The following is a 17,615-nucleotide window of genomic DNA, read 5'->3' on the forward strand; positions in this document are numbered from 1 at the left end:
TAATTAGTGCTTTTTGACAGTGAACCACCAGGGTCTTGTCCATCTTGCATCAAACACTGCAGGAGTCTTGGTGTGGCGCGACTACCCGCTGGCTCAGTTCATGGGCCAATGCTATGGCAACGAGCTGGATGACTGCAAGGGGCGAGGCATGCCTGTGCACTACGGCAGCGCCAAGCACAACTTTGTCACCATCAGCTCACCGCTCGCCACACAGATGCCCCAAGGTAACTCGTCACTGTTGCTCCCGTTTTATTGCAGGGAATTGCACCCTTCGTTTTGGTGGAGCCGCCTGCATGTCCCAGTGAGCAGTTCATACCACATTCGGATTCCGCAAAACAAAATCTTCCCGAAGAAAACCCAGTGTTACATGCTGGATCATGGCAGAAGTTGTCATGTGAAGCCCGCAGAAGTAATGTCGACAATGCAACAGGCCGTACATTTTCTGGTCGAATCCACGCCTCGGTGACGGAGCGAAAACAAATTATCCGGCATGATGTAATCTCATCCAAAACAGCCACTGGAGCACACGAACCCTACTCTGAATCGACCAGTGAAAAACAGATTCTTCACCACTGATTGAAAAGTACATTTTCCAGATGGACCACTGGAAGTCACCTTTAGTCACTGCACTGTTATGGAGCAGAAATGTGTAGTTTCTGGCCTTCCAGCACTTGTGAGAATCGCACATAAGCACAGAGAAAGTGACACTGTGACTGAAACCCACAAACACATTCCAAGGCTTTCATGGTAAGCTTCCTTTACTGGCAGTAGTCCACAAATATGCCAGGGTGGCCAAACTGCAGTTTGTGAGTCACATGTGGCTTGCAGCCAGTCACTTGGTCAGGTATAATCGCAGTCCACTGTGGCCTAAACAAGCACACTCTTGTACCAGCTTTTCTGTCGACGTGGTCGGATTGACGAATGTGAACAGTACGTGTGCCGCAAGCTCAGCTGCTTTCCGTGTGAAAGCGGAAGCTGACGGAGCTTTTCTGAAGATGAACAGGATTCACTTGACTTGCAGACTTACAGTGTGCCTTCTTATCTCTCTCCTACGGCGTCACTTGCAGCTGTGGGCTCTGCATATGCATTTAAGCTCGCCCAAAAGAAGAACTGCGTCGTTTGCTACTTTGGCGAGGGTGCCGCCAGTGAAGGCGACGCCCATGCTGCCCTCAACTTTGCCGCCACACTCGACTGCCCAGTCATCTTCTTTTGGTGAGCAGAGTCCTAGAGAGGCTTTTTCAGATGCTTTTTCAAGAGCTGTTTCAATAATCTCTGCAGCCATTATTCTTATTTCCTTTCCATGCCACCCTCCTAGCTTTGTATCACATGTTAAGCGTTCATGCTGTATTATGTACCTCATTTGCTTGTAACCAGGGCAGACCTAAGTACGTGTTGTAGGAGTTATCTTCATGGTGCATCAAGGTCATCAGTGTAAACTAAACCTATCAGTATAAACTCAAACTGAAACTATCTGCATAAATTCAAATACGAACAAGTTGAAAATGACTAGAATATACATTGGAGCAATTCCAGGTTCTCTTTAATTTGAACCGGCAACTTAATTCAGGCTTCAAAACATACATTTGTGGCTACGCCATACTACTTAGAAACAAGCTACATAAAGTGATTTCACATAAGATTACCATGTAATTAAGCTTTACTTTTGTTCTGGTTAGTATTTTTTCTTCTTTGCATGTCAGTATGTGCAGATGGTACATTGAAATTATGGTTAAAGAGAAAGGACTAAGAAGTACATTCGACAAAGAGCACAAGAGAATATTTATTTTTAATTTTAGACAATATTTTAAAGGAACTAGTTACAAGCCTGCTCAGTTAATAATAGAAGATGTTTTATTTGAAGTGGAGGAGCATGTAGCACACTTTTTTTTTCTTCTTTTCTTACTCTCTCTCTCTCTCTCTGTGATGTCCTACAGCTTTGGATGCTACCGATTATTTGTACTTTTTCTCTTTACTTATATATGATGCAGCAGTGATTGGATTCTCTGAACCAGTGTCGGCATTGATCATGGCAATGGGACATTTATCTAACTCATGTGTATGGGGCATTGCATTTCAGAAATAAGTATTCAGTGGAAAACCTTTGCTTTTATATTCTCAGAGCCTAATCACTGTCCGTATTCAATTTGACCAGCAGTACTGTCTGTTGTGCATAAAATTTGCTTGAAGGTATTTTAGATAGGCCTGACACAGGTAATTGAAGCAATAAGTGCTGCATTCAGATTTCATTTTGACAGATAGTCTGATCGCAAGTAATTTGCTTAAATAGCTGTGAGGGGGGAAAGCAAACCTAAATTTTAGCCTTCTTACTGCAAGTGCACCTGCGGACTTGAATGAAAATCGTTGCAGTTTTTGATAGTATGGAAAATCCTGGTTTTCTATTTCGTAATAAAATTTGGTTTTGTTTTTATTTTCAGTTTATGACTAGCTTTCCAGTTGGTAAAGCTTAGGCATTTCAGTTTCTGTGCAAAAAAACAAGAAACATATTACAGTAAATTCTAGTTGTGGTAATATGTTTGTAGGAACTATCTTGTGGAAGAAGGAATAATGTGTATGTTGTCTTACTCTCTTTCTCTCGTAGCCGAAATAATGGCTATGCTATTTCAACTCCAGCCTACGAGCAGTACAAAGGTGATGGCATTGGTAAGTGTAATATTCCAGTTTCCAGTACTACGAGTTTTCCTTTACTTTTGGAAGAGAATTCTAACTCATGTTGTAGAGTTAATGTAATTTGTGTATTGCATCTCGTGTCATTAATTCGAGCAGTAGAACACAACAAATTCAGACTTTACGTAGTTGTTCATAATCTGCTCTTTCTGTGGCGTCGAGACTGATATAGGTTATATAGGCTGCCATTTGGCAAACACATTTATTCTGCAGTCCGTTATGGAGATTTATCAAAAAGAACTAGATTAAAGTTGTTCAAAAGGAAAAGAGCCTTAAGTATCAGTCTGGATCAAGCCATCTAAGCTTGAACAAAACTGGAAGTTAAGTTTAAGTGGTATCTTTCTTTTTTTTTTAAGTGGTATCTTGATTACTCAAAGTTCCTTTCTGCATTACCACAGATAGTATCAGCAAATTCGTGAGGCAACAGATTGCGCTTTCGTCTAAACAAGTTGACTAGACAAGCTTCTGGCTTTTGCTACCACTTGTACTCTGCTGATGTATGACTGCTGTGAGACTTTGGTGCAGAACATTGCAAGTTTCGTGTTATTTCTTTACTCAAGAGGGGGTTAGGCCTGTTATATTGACCCCAAAACATCCTTTTGCCAATAACCACTACAATGCGCAGTAGTAATGGTACTTCTTCAATCTCAGTGATAATCGTATTTCTACACACAATTCAGCTGCCTTTTCTTCTTCCCCCTGCATAAACAGTTGCGAGGGGTCCTGGCTACGGCATTGCATCCATACGTGTCGATGGCAATGATGTCCTGGCGGTGTACAACGTCACAAAAGCCGCTCGCCAGATGGCCGTTGAGGAATGCAGACCAGTACTTATAGAGGCTATGACATACAGGTATGTATGTACATGCGATAGCGACTTTTTTTTTCCTCTTTGACGTACAGGTATGTATGTACTATCGACCAAAAAAGTTTACGGACCAAGGGATCTGACAAAAAGCTGAATATCTCCGCAGCCTCAAAACGCAGCCTGGTATTCCCATTTCCAGCCTCTACTGGTATATGCGAACAACATTGTGATGTACGGTTTTACTGGCTACTTTTAAAGGCTGCTCGGATATTTAGCGTTTTCTGAGATCCCGTGGTCCGTAAACTTTTTTGTTCGATAGTACATGCGATAGTGCCTTTAGTGCCTTTAGTAGCATATGTGATATTTTGATCCGTGCGAGTAAATGACATGTACTGCTACAAATTAATTTTATTTTTGGTACTGCTGTTATAGATGCATACACTGCCGGGTAAAAATTATTGTAATTTAGTTCTTTATTGCGCAGCCTTTGTATTTCATTGTCTGGTTGACGGTCAATATGTTAATTACTGCTAATCATTGTTCTTGTTTTACATATTTTTCTTTGTGTTTTTCCACTCTTTTGCTCCTCCTCCTCTATGTATTGGAGGTTTCTGTTTGCTTTAATTTCCCACTAATGCTATTACTCTACCCAATATTAACGATAGAACTGTTGTGCTTTGTTCTCTCCTCGTACTTATTTGTTAAAAAAAACGGCTGCCATTCTATTAATTACTGCATTCGTTTTATGACTTGTCTTCTTTAGTATTTCTCTTTCTCCTCTTTATGTGATGCCCTGTAAAGGGCCCTTAAGGCTAAAATAAATGATGATGATAATGAAATGCAGGAAAACTGCAAATGAAAGATGTCTCAACAGTTGCGTCATTAAAGGTTTGCGTAACTAAATCACTGATATAAGCAGAGCCACAAAACCGCAAGTCGCAGTTGCGTACTTTCGTTACCCATGTGCATGTGGCCTGTTTAAAGTCCATTTCAGCACTGTATGTGCTATGTACACCCGTGAGCAAAAGTATACACGGACCACAGGGTCGCCGAAAAAACTGAATTTCTCGGTAATTAAGACACATAAACTGAGATTTACGAGTACACTGGAAAGTTCGCAATGCCAAGTTTGGACTGCAGTCCTCAATTTCAAGTTTCATTCGCAAGCAGTTGAAAAAATCGGCTTTTTCGCGCAATCCCTGGTCCGTATACTTTTGCTCACGGGTGTACATTCATAAGACACGCAGGACAAGGGATTGCAGGAAGTGGGCACGCCACACAGCATCCATTTGAAGTCTCATTCAGTGAATAAAGATGGCCTTCAGGGGACACAGTTGGGGCCTAGACTTTTGAAGACGTTGTCTTCCCTAACAACACTGTCTGTTCGAGCTAGTTGAAAAGCTTTTCCCTTTTGCGATGTTTTTTTTTTTAGATGTGGACCAGCTTATGGCGGGGGCTTTGTCCATCCCTCCCGCGGCGTTCCACACCCCCACAGCGCATGCGCGTCCCCTACCCCTCTCTCTCCTCTCCTACGCTCCCCCCCTTTCTCTCCTCTAGGAATCCTCTACTGTACGAAGCGGCACCCGCATGCCACACCCCCACAGCGCATGCGCGTCCCCTCCCCTCTCTCTCCTCTCCTACGCTTCCCTCCTTTCTCTCCTCTAGGAATCCGGAGCGGCGCGCACGACAGGTGGTGCGACAGCTGCATACTCCGCTGGGGGCGCCACGGTAGTTCCGTGGCATGAAAATGACGGAGCGCGCGCGCGCCTCATTCTCTCTCCTGTGCAGCGCCGCGATGAGCGCTCGGGCCGCTGCCGCGAAACCATCTCCGCTCAAGCTAACCGCCTCCCCGCTGCTTCGCATCCACACATCCCTTTAGCGGCAGATGGAGTAATTTTTTTTTTTTTTTTGAGACAGTAGATAGGCAGGCATGTCTGGTACAGTCAAAGCTTGATATAATGAACACATTTTTGATGAAGTAAATCATGTTTAAAATGTTTCTCGCTGATATCAGCATGTGATGAATGTACACTTATAACAAATATTAGATACAATAACGAACATATTTTCGTGCCGGAGGCAAATTTGTATTGCTAGGTTTAACAATATCAGTCCCTAATCGCCGACTATGAAAGAAGCTTGCACTTTTGCAATAATCTGCATACGGAGTAATGAGAGGGCACATCGTTCAGGAGGAAAATAAATTCACGGACAAGCAAAGTTGTGTAGATGTGCGTATTGCGATGCTACCAAGTCATGAACGGCGGCGCCGTAGTCTGGTGTCGTTGCCGTCACACTAAAGAATCTGGTGGCAATGAACTCCTGTCTTATTTGTATCTAAGCATCTTCCTTCCGCATTTACTCCATTCTTCTTTTCCATTGTGCCCAGAATCGGTCATCACAGTACATCGGACGACAGCTCGGCATACCGGTCGGTGGATGAAGTTCGGTCCTGGGACCGCAACGACCACCCCATCACCCGCTTCCGCAATTATCTCGTCCACCGCGGACTCTGGGACGACAGCAAGGAGGAGCAGTGGAAGAACGAGACCAAGAAGCAGGTGACGACCGAGCTTTTGTCGATAAGAAAGATAACATTAAAAAATAAGATCAAAGAAAAGAAACATAACTCGCTGCAATGCCTCAGTGGCTATGGCGTTCCGCTATTGAACTCGTGGTTGTGGTTGATTTTCTGGCTGCTGCGGCCGCATTTCGGTGGGCGCGTAATGCAAAAGCACTCGTGTACTGAAATTCAGGTGCACATTAAAGAACTGCAGGTGGTCAGAATTCATCTGGAGCCCATTGCTATGATGATTCTCACAACCCACTAGGCAGTTCCGGGAAGTTAACGCTGTAATGCTCAACATACTAATATATGACATAATAGTTCAGTGGAAACCCGTTAGGTGGAGAGAGGTAATTAAAGGGAAGATGAGACATCCACCCAATCCTAGCAATTGCTACAAAGGAAACCCATAAAGGGTCCCTCGAAAGAAAAGCCTCGCAGTTGAAGTACTACTATACAGGGTGTTTTTTTTTTTTCAGCTGCACCAAAATTTTTTTAATTAGAAAAATATAAATCTTGGTCACGTTATGTTTACCATTCGAGTGTACGGATTGGTGGCCTGTAGATACAAAGCAATTTCCGCAGTTACATGCGTAATTAGCGAAGTTATGGTAATTAACTTTCTAATTATCAACAATAGGTGGCTACAGCAAATGAGCACTTTGGGGCCCATCCTCGACACTACCTATCCCGATGATCAAATTTTGAATAGCGGAGTTCATGTGGGAGCTACATGAACAATGAGTTCCCCTTGGCAGGCTCCTTGAAACTGAAACTGGCCACAAAACAGAGCGTCTGTGTCGTCGATGTCGCCCCCCCCCCCCCCCCGCCTTTCGTCACGTCTCCGAGGTCACCACTGATCCGGCCGCGGCCCATGACCACCGTTATGTGGAGTGAAGCGTCACTGTAATGTGTTTTTTTAAATCGCTTACCGAACGAACAGGCGCGTTTTATACACCGGTGCGACTTATATGCATTTTCTTTTTTTTTTTTTCGGAAAAACTGCAGTTTTGAGGGGGGTGCGCTATACAAAGGTGCAACTTATAGACCGGAAAATACGGTAGTGGCTTTTCTGTGTACCTAACGCCAACTAGTTAACAGTTGCGGGAGCTCAGTTTCCACAACACATAGCAGAAAATTCAGGGCGGCTCACAAAGGAGGATAAAAAAGACTTGGAATGACAGAAAGCTGAGCTAGTTAGTAAGGGTTCATAATGCAAAAAAGGTAAGGCGTGTAGACACGGACACAAGAGGAGAGAAGTGGACAACACAAACGCCCACTATCAAGTGAAGGGAGCACCGAGCTCCCTGCACTAACTGCATGCCAGAGTTAGATGAATGCGCGATATTGTACAGGGCATAGGAATGAAGATACGCGTCTAATGGTCGAGGCTTGGCATATCAATAATGGTGGAAGTGCATGCGTGAGTCAGCCTTCGATTACCTTAAATAAAGAAGAGATCAATTTCCTCAACAGTTATCTCTCACGTAGACCGGCATGTGTACCCAATTGACACGTGGTGCTACCATTCCAGAGCATGCGCAGATGAATTTTGTGTCTTCTTTTTTCGCCTCAGTGCTCCCTTCAGTTGACAGTCGGCATTTGTGTTGTCCACTTCTCTCCTTTGTGTCCGTGTCTGCGTGTCTTACCTTTTTTGCATTATGAAAAAAAACTAACACGTTTGCATAAGCGCTTGCTGATTGATGGCCCATATTTAGCAAGTTTTCACGAATAAACTCTGTAAGTTGTTATCCTGCACTCTCGTGTCAACAGGTGTCTTTTTCTTCTTCTTTGTCTATAAGCCTTGCTAAACTTCTGACATGAACCCAGACTTTGAAGTGGAGGCATTGTCATTCACCCAATAGTAACTGAAGCTACAGGGGAAACCCATACAAGTTTCTCGGAGAGTAAGCTCTGCAATTGGAAGAAAAATTTGCCCTCTTCCAGGCAGTCGTAGTCGGGACCTACGCCGTTTTTGACTTGCCATAATCAGTCTTCTTGCACTTTCAGTTGCCCATTAATTCGGCTTTGCCCTGCATTCTGCCAGCCTCCTGGTCAGCTGAGATGGTAGAGTGACCAACCCAGAAAAGTGTTGGTTCCTAGTTCGATTCCCGGACTGGGACGGATTTTTGTTCAACTGCACAGCCTTCTTGTTGAGAAACCCTAATGAGCTTTTTTGTGCATCTTTGTGCTACAGTTGGGTGGGTGACAATCTTGCCTTTTCACAAAACTTCTTGCACCTTGTGGATTTATGCAGAACTGATTTGGTGAAACCCATGATGACCAGTAGTAGCTCAGTATGCCTTTGCCCTAAACTAATTGTGTTGCCTCTTGTGCCACTCCAGATCATGCAGGCGTTTGCGCGTGCCGAGAAGCTGAAGAAGCCGCCAGTGAAGTACATGTTCACGGACGTGTACAGCGAGATGCCCCCTTCGCTCCAGGAACAGTGGGAACTGATGAGGCAGCATCTGCAGCATTACAAGGAGCACTACCCGCTCAGCGGCTTCAAGGAACTGCCGGAAGATGAATAGAAAATCAAGGCGTGCAACTCGACTGGAATACACTACTGCATTGTTTCAAGACGAGCCCAACACTGCAACACATCCAAATGTCACGCAAATCTCTTGCACTGCCATGCGGTGAAGTGTGTTGGATGCCAGCTCAGGGAGTTTCCTGAGAATACTGGAAGACACAGAACCAAATGCAGCTACACAGAAATGTGGTGGCTTTTACGCGGTTCTTTTTTAGCTTTTCAAATGGTTCAATCACGCTTATTTTGGCTGGGGTTGCATAATGCGACGCGGCAGTTACGTGCGCCGACGTACGGAGTAAATTGCACGTCTGCACAGAGCAGCAGTGTGTAGGCGCTACAAATCGTCGTAAACAAAGGGGCGAAACGGTGTTTTGGCAGTTCGACTCAATGTTAGCGAAAAGAAACTGTTTTCGACAGAACAGTGCAATTGAATACTGTAAATGCTTTCGTGTTCAGAGGGCTCTTTTTAATGGCAAAAGTTGTCAAACCATCTACTTTTATGTCGTTCACTCCCCGGCTTGTTTGTGGGTTGTTGTAGTCTGCTGCCCGTGGCGCAAAAAAAATATTGAAAAGTTGCACGGGTTATCCTCACTGCGTGAGCTTTGCTTCAGTGGCAGCAGGGCAATTAATTAACCAACCATTGATAAAATTTGTCAGAGGCATTTATTTTTCTTCTTGGATAAGCAAAAACTTGCTGCAATTGAAGCAGACGATTAACCTAGTAGTGCAGCTCTTACCACATGCTAGACTTTGTCAAGTATTGAAAAGCTGCTATTTTTTTTTGGCATTCAGGCAGCAAATATGAGACATGGTGCTAATGTGTTTTACAATGTGGTGGTTTATCAATGCGTGCAGTGTTTGTTCAGGAAAGGGAAAACAGTGTCAAGAAGCTGTTTGTATCTAAAGAGTAAGATTAGGTTAAGTTAGATTGATCGATTACACTGTTGGAACACCAAATAGGCCAGTCAATGCGTTCAGTGTGTATTCAGGAAAGGGAAAACAGTAGCAAGAAGCTGTTTGTATGTAAAGAGTAAGATTAAGTTAAGTTAGATCTATCGATTACACAGTTGGAACACCGCATAGGCCAGTCTAGCTGCGAGCGAAAACTTGATCGGCCAGAAATGAAGTCATAAAGAGAAGATGGGTGTCGGTGCCACCTTGAGTTTCCACATCAGCCCACTGTGATGTAATGAATTTTGATAGCATCTGCTCGAGGCTAGTAACTTGTTCATTGACAAAGAAGGATCACGTTGCATTTTAAAGAAACTAAGGGTTCAACCTGTCAAGTATTGAGGTGTGTTTTGCTCAAAAGTGGCTCAAATTATACGAAGATGGTTTGAGATCCAATGTATCACAGTGACGTACCGGAGCCGCAATTTAGGGACAAAACTTGGAAAAGGAAAACTTATGTTTGGCCTTCAATTTCTTCGTTAGTAATCAACCTTTTCCTGCCAAATGAATGGAAGTAGAGTTTTGAAAGTATATTTCGATTGTGTTCACAACGTGCGCTGACTTGAGGAAATAAGGCACAGGCAAATAGTGAAGGAGCACTGACTTTCAATTGACTTTATTTGCAAGAAGTGTACACTGACTGGAAAAAAAAAAAGAGAAAAGGGAGAGGGTGACCAATATCTTAAATCAACTGTCATTTTCTTAAAGAACGTGCCTAAAAGCTTTGCACCAATTGTGGGTACATTCTTGAAGTAAATGACAGTCGATTTATGATATCGATTGCTCTCCTTTTGCCTTGCTTTTTTTTTTTCTGCCAGTGTATAGTTTTTATTGCAATTAAAGTTATTGGTAAATAACCATTCTTTGACTCTCCACCTGTTTTTTTTATTTCCTTCAGTCAGTGTGTGCTGTGAATGCCATCGAAATGAACCGTTACCTAATAACCCAAGCCTTTCACACTCGCACACTTAAAAGAATACTTTACTACTAGTATAAAATGACTGGGTGTTGTTCTGTACAGTTACACTAAACCAATAGGTATGTGAATGTTTGGCAGTGAGATATGGTAGGCATTTAGAGTTCATAAACAAAGGTGCGTGATTTCTCTTTCTAAGCACTTGTGCAAGAGAACTGCATTCATTCTGGTTTGCTTGCACGATGCATGGAGGAAGCACCTTACTCTCATAATTATGAAACTAAACTGTGACTGCCCACTAAAAAGATGTCGCCAAACGATCGTAATTTTAATGGTGCAAGTTTTTAGATGACTCTTGATAATGTACCACTTCGCACCAAAGAACCTTTACCGTACCGCAACAATTGTAAGTTACGCTGTACTGGCTACAGCAGTGATACGCTGAACGCAGGGCAGCATAACTATATGCCGTGAACTCGAATGCATTAATCTCATTAAGCCTCCGATGCAGCGTGCTAGCTGGAGAGAGAGAGGATAATTATGGAATGAATGCAGAAAAAGTACTGATTTTTATAGCGTTTTAAATTAAGTAGTGAAGATTCTGTAGTGTCTGTCACTGTGATTCAAACTGAACTTGAATTAGTGATTTGAATGAACAGCACTGCAGAACATTGGTATATCTATATGTTGCAGCAAAAGCCTTCCTTCTGATTAATAACACTCAAAGCCGCATTATAATCAGTAGGACTCACCAATAAGTGGCTATCTTATGTTAGTTGTGATTACTTGCTCTTGAATCTTACACTTATTTATTTTGCTGTCACTCACATTAAAAAAAAAAAAAGTACTTCTGTTACAACACCCTGTTTAGCGTAGTTTTAGTTTTGCAAAGGTTCTGGTAAAAGTTGCCTGCTTAGCACATTGAATGCAGTATAAGGTCTATGACTTTGTAGCCATTCATGTGACAAGAAAGGTGGGAATGTCTTGCACCGTAATAGTTCCTCACTGTTTCATTCTGTCAAGCGCATGTAGAACATCTAAGCTTGTCCAGCTTTAAAAGATTATTAAAAGCTGAGTGGAGAAACGCTGAGAAAGATTGTGGGGATGCAAAACATCGAGAAAAACGGAGAGTCTACCATTCCCACAAGCTGACATTTGAGACGTTGTGAAAGTTTTATTATGTGAGGCACTCATGGCCCTATCTCCTTTAGTGCATCGTGTTTACGAACAAGCTGCCTTGGACTTGTCCTGTGAGCAGTAGATGCATCAAGCAATGGAAGTGTTTATTGCACTATTTTAATTCAATTTGTGGGCCTGTTGTACAGTATCTGTGTCTTTGCATTGGTTCCACTTGTTTCTAATCGTCGTCTTGAGTACTGTTCTGTGATATTCTTTATTTTTGAATGAATTGCTGTCAGGCCTGGAAGTGTAACAAAGTGAAGATATTGTGATGGATCTCGCATGGCTGACGGTTAACTGTGTTTAAATGACAGTTAACAGTTCGTGAATTGGTGCATGAGTGCTGGTGCTGCTAAATGCTATCGCATGCTACATTGCTGTAAATACACTTTGCATCTGATGTGCAAAAAAAAGTTAAGTGTGCTTGGTGCTTGAGTTGTCCTCAAACATGCTTTCACTGTGGTAAGGTTTGGTGTACAGGCGAGACTAAAGCTAAATGGAGCACAGTGTCGAGCTTTAACTGCATTCACTAATGACTTCGTTGAATTTGTTTATAAGGCAAGTAGTACTGCACAGTGATGCTTATTGACGTATTGGAACTAGTATGTAATACTAGTAGTGGCTGGTGACCATACTGTAGAATTTTTTTTTTTTTTGCAGCTAACAAGGTTTGTACATACCTTGTTTGTACAAGGCTTGCCTTTATGCATACTTGAAATTCCATTCTGATGTTTTCATCATCAACCTATTTTGCTAGGTTCCCCTACCCAGGCAATGAGCAACACGAGAACAAGGTGAGAGCAGGAGCCAACGTTTCGACAAGTGGACTTGTCTTCTTCAAGGCGACATATGCTCTCCTCGGCACAGTATATATAGGTAGGGTTCTTCTAAAGGGGAGAGAAGGTAAGGCGGGTGGGTGAGGTAACGAGCGAGAGTGTGTTAGCAGCGAGGGTGTAGAATTGAAAAGAAAGATAATGCGCTACTGATAGTCGGTGGAGTAATTTGAGGCAGCGCCGTGTGTTAGCCGGTTGACGTGTCATTGTAGGTTCCTCTTTTCGTGGAAGGGGCTTGGACGACTGGGGAGGGAGGCGGTATCTGCTCCGCTGGAGGTCAGTGAACTATCTGTTACCCAGTCTGTTAGCTAGTCTGTTACCCAGGCAAGCCATTTTAAACAGCTTTTAGCTAGTGAACCCGTCCACAGCATCCCTTTCTGGGAAATAAAGTGAAATAAAACAATGAAATGGCAGTAGCAGGGCATTATGGTTCACGAATGCAGAAACTGGGAGTGCTAGGTCTTCCCTGCTCTTTCTTTGTTATTACAATTAGGTGTGTGGTTGTCACTTGCAAGAATAAATCGCTTTCTTGAATGCGACACCCTCTGGAGCAGGCAGTTTTTAAAAAGTGAAAAAAGAAAAGGCGAGTTTATAGCAAGCACAATAACTGAGTGAAGAGTTTTCCAGTAACAAGCCCAGGGGCGGTATTCTCGAGCAATCACATTGGAGTATATAATTGCTCTCGTGGGATTTCACGTGACCCGGCACCTTAGCGACGCAGTTTGGTACAGTGCCAAGAATGCTGTCGGTAGTACACTTCAACACGTCCTGCGCTGAGAAACTGCAAAGTCTCGTGAAAGTGATCGTATCTTGAAAAGTGATCGCTTGAGAATACTGCCCCGGCATTCCTCTGTTGGAAGGTTATTGAGCTGAAACATTGCTGTGTTGTGATTTTGCCTGGTTTTTCTGCTCTGGTCATCAGTCACTTGCCTTTTTGCCCACACTTTTACAAAACATTTTTGGTGTACTTTTGCTACAGAACAGTATTGGCCGTCAAACTTGTGTGCGTTTCCTTCCTTTAACGATATGCGTCCGGAACCTTACTGTTGGAAATGCCGCATGTGTGCCAACAGTCCTGTAGCATTCCTAACAGGAATTTAGCAGACATCCAACATTAAAGTAAAAGAAAACGCATGCATAATTGATGGTGACTATTGTTTGTGTCAGAGTTACACCCAAAGGGTGTACCGCAGTTTTTAACAGTGTAGGTGCTTTTCGAATGCAGTTAGCTCTAGAGCGGCACTGTGCTTTATTTTCCCGAGTCCTGCAGATGTGTGTATTTCCACCCCGTGTAGATACTGTGAAGTTTAGAGCTGGATGCTGTATATGCGTTTGTGCGGTTACGATGAATTCCAGAGAAATTGAAGTCGTGCCTGTGTCGTTTTTGTGTTATGCGATACTGCAGGAACAGAGTGCGTGCTTACGCTTTGAGCGAGCAACCAGTTGCTAATGTCACTGAAATGTACCTCGAAAAGTTTGCAAGACCATGGGAGCAGCAAAATATTCTCATTTTATTCTGCAACAACAGTGTTGGCTGGAACTGGAACACACGGTGCATTGGTACTACTCACCCACGTGCACATAGCACCAGTCAATGCACCAGTGCCTGGACTGTGAAATTAAAATCTTTGTTTCATGGCAACCATGATCATCGGACTTTTACTCATGAATTTGCAGTACATCTATGTTTGTGAACGGTTACTTGTCGCTTGGAAAAAAGGTGAAATATTGACGTGCCAGTGTCTGTATTCCACTGTATGCTCCAAATGATGCAGCCTGGTGCAGCGGGTAAAAATAACTACAACATATAGCTACATTTTAATCAACTTCACCTTATGTTTCGCAGCAGCATAGGTAACGAAAATTGGACGGTAAGGAAGGAACTTGAAATGAAACTAAGTGCTGCTTCACTATCAACAGAACAGGAAGTGACAGGCATAATGTTGAGAAATAGGCAGACAGCTGTGTGGATTGTTGTTAGAAAAGAAGCAAGTCACTGACCATAGTCAAAGCAAAAGATTACAGAATCCATACGGACCCGATTGCAAACAAATTCATACAGATTGTGAACAGGAGATTCGTACGAATCTCGAAACGTCATTTTGTCTTGCCCATGGCCGGTGACCTGCTTTTTACCAAACTGATTTTACCTGACAGGTATTCCATTAAGCACTTGACTACAGTATGGATTTTAGAGCAAACACAGGCAGCTGACTAGTTTAGGTTAAACGGATAAAGGGGAATTGGTCTGGCCACATGATGCATAGAATGAGTGATGGGTGGTGTATTAGAATAACTGTAGGAGCGTAGGCATTTATTCGAGCTCGTTGGTTCATGATTTGAGCAGAAACAACGCAACGGAACAGCAAGTAAGGAAGGGACAGAAAATGGCACTGACTAACAATAAAAATGTTTATCGTTTCAAGCAGCATATGTAGTGTATAGCTTTTCAAGAGAAACGAAAAAGACTGGAAGGGAGCATTCGTGGAAGTAATATAGAATGAATAACAGAAGTGCCAAGGAGATGGATATGTAATGGAGGGCAGCAGATGGGGGGAGGGGGGTGTAGATGGACTGATGAAGTGGAAAATTTGCAGCCATAGGATTAAGTCGGTTTTAGCAGGACAGGAACAGCTGAAGATCGCTGGGAGACATCTTTGTCCCAACGCATAGGCTGATGATGTCGTTTTTCTGGATTAAGTCTAGAGTAGGGGCGAGGGCTATTTGGGATATCTTGAGTGGTATTCACAGTCAGCCACTTTTGAGAGTACGGTCTCTCTCGCAGGATTTTTTGTGACTTGGCACTTAACACGTCAGTGTCTACAGGCACAAGTGTTCCACGCACTGTGTGAGGAACGCTGTCGCCATAGGCACTCACGCATGCAGTGCAGAGTCGTGCTAGTCTCATTAAAGTGGTCGTATCCCCAAAAGTGATTGACCAAGAATATGGCCCCTGGATGTCTATAGTAAAATCACTTGTCTGTCACAAAATGACTGCTGGTTGAGAATTTAGCCTCAATGGATGCCCTAGTGCTGATTTTAAGTATGATGCTGTGTGGCCTGTTTGTTCTGTGCGACTAAGGGCAACTTCAAGAAGGGTTCCTTAAGGCAGTATTTCAGTGTGACCATTGCACTGACCTTGACAGTAGTCTAGACATCCTTATGCATTCCATACCAGGCATGTTTTAAAACATGTGGTGCGCCATGAACCAAGTTTGTAGCTGGAACTGTGAGTGAAGAACAGTGTAAAAAGTGTGGCAGTTATTCAAACTCTTGTTCTCTCTCTTTTTTTTTTTTTTTTTTTCTTTTGGGGGGGGGGGGGGTATGCTTTTGTGCACTTCTCATTTTCTGCCTCCTGTGATGTGTTGCTTTTCTAATTACCTCTCATGATTCCAATCAATACTCATCACACATTTATGAAAATTTTTGCAGTGCTTATGTAAATTTCGTTGTGCTTCTGGTTGCAAAGGGGCAAAATGCTTTGCTTTTACAGACAAAGCAAGGAGTTTAACAGATATTGATTTCCTGCCCATGAGTGACTATGACTACAAAAATTAATACCTTAGTTAAATCAGACCTTCCCTATGCAGGTTCACATGAAATGAATTTGCTCTCATAATGCAGTCGGTGAACTTGTTGAAGCGAAATTTGTTCCAATTAAAAGAAAAATTGACATCGTAGTGACATTAGGGAAGATTTTTTTTTTTTTATTTATGCCCCCAGACAGTTGTGCAAATGTGTAATTCTGCAACAGAAAGATATGTTGCATTTTCATGAATCGAATTCATTTGTGCTTCGATCCTTTTTTTTTGTTTTCTTGTAGTTTACTGATCTTCAACAACGCTTGTAAAATAATTTGAGGTCCTAGACCAAAGTTCTGCATTCAACAGTCAGTATTCAGCTTTGCTGAAGTCGGCATTCTCTCCCAAGTGCAGCATCTTTCAAATTGTCTCAACGGTTGTTTATCTAAGGAGCGCTTCTGCATTTTACACTTATTTGAATAGCAAAATTGGAGTTAGTCCCTCGAGCTTAAGCTTTACCTGAAGCATAGTTCAAGCAACTTAAGGCCATTTTGAAACTAGTGATTGAAGTTTGAAACCGCAGATTATGGCTTGCAAAAGCACCATTGTAGATGTTTCGACGTGAACCTGGTGATTCCCGCTGTGATGAAAAACTGCCATATTTTTTTACTTGCTTCCCTACGCCGCAAGATATAAGGAGGGGTAGGATTTTTAGCCAAACTGAAGCCCCTCCCTCAAGTGTCGACTGTGGTCATTGAAAGTTTCAAAAAACGCAATGGATTCTACTGTTCCATCAAAGCACTGCTGTCTGTGACTTGCAGGTTGCATTGGAACAGTGTATCTTTTTATGTCACTGTTTATTTTCTTTTGTGTGTGTGTGATATGTATGTTTGGGAACTTGTGGAATAAAAGTGGCAAATTTCTTTCAAAACTATTTTAGTGTTCTGTCTTTGCTGTAGCTGGGCGGTGCTAAAGCCAGCACACATCAGCAATAATGTTAATCATCATCACGTGACTATGATAGTGATGCACATGATACGAGTTTCGTAGAAAACTCTGGCTCTGTGATCGTTCAATCTACCATGGGATCAAAGGTTAGTGCATGGATTTGTCTAATCTTCATGCTTATGGCTTGAAACGTCCTTGGGACATTATTTATTACGCATTATATTTCTACATTTTCAAGAACTCGTAGTTTTCTAAACACGAGGCAGTTAGTCTGTGTGTACATGCATAATCATTGCAAATTGTTGCATCTGTGATGCTATATAGTGTTGAAAGTGATCTATTCGCGAAGTCACAAAGCCCTTTGAAGCCAGATGGACGAAGTTTAGGCAAAGTCATGTACATCAATCATTCTCATTCTGGCTGAATTGCCATACCTGCAGCTCGAATAGTCACTAGCGCCACAGTTGCCTCTGGTGATTTTTGTAGGAAACTGATGCATGCATACAGTTGTTGATACAGATGGTTGGTGATGCATTCAGTAACATAGTACAGTGCTCAACAAACCGTGGTGCAACACTGGCATTCAACAAAGGCATGCATTGCAGTCCTATGCTGCATCCATCTCACGCTGTTCTCTTATCTAATTTCGTATCGAAAATATCAAATCGGGAACTC

The 17,615-nt window shown here is 42.7% G+C and overlaps 1 protein-coding gene across 1 annotated transcript in view; it reads left to right on the plus strand.

The window, feature by feature from the left end:
* Positions 1 to 16,926, plus strand: part of LOC119457745 (2-oxoisovalerate dehydrogenase subunit alpha, mitochondrial) — a 31,878-nt gene extending 14,952 nt beyond the window's left edge. Inside the window, exons 4-9 of the mRNA XM_037719396.2 lie at positions 63 to 224; positions 1,068 to 1,212; positions 2,600 to 2,661; positions 3,397 to 3,538; positions 5,883 to 6,054; positions 8,405 to 16,926. Of these exons, the coding sequence (XP_037575324.1) occupies positions 63 to 224; positions 1,068 to 1,212; positions 2,600 to 2,661; positions 3,397 to 3,538; positions 5,883 to 6,054; positions 8,405 to 8,590 (869 nt within the window). The 3' untranslated portion in view covers positions 8,591 to 16,926. The remainder of the gene's footprint in view (positions 1 to 62; positions 225 to 1,067; positions 1,213 to 2,599; positions 2,662 to 3,396; positions 3,539 to 5,882; positions 6,055 to 8,404) is intronic.
* Positions 16,927 to 17,615: the final 689 nt, after the last annotated feature.

The sequence above is a fragment of the Dermacentor silvarum genome, chromosome 7 (genome assembly GCF_013339745.2).
Source record: "Dermacentor silvarum isolate Dsil-2018 chromosome 7, BIME_Dsil_1.4, whole genome shotgun sequence".
NCBI classification, from domain to species: domain Eukaryota; kingdom Metazoa; phylum Arthropoda; class Arachnida; order Ixodida; family Ixodidae; genus Dermacentor; species Dermacentor silvarum.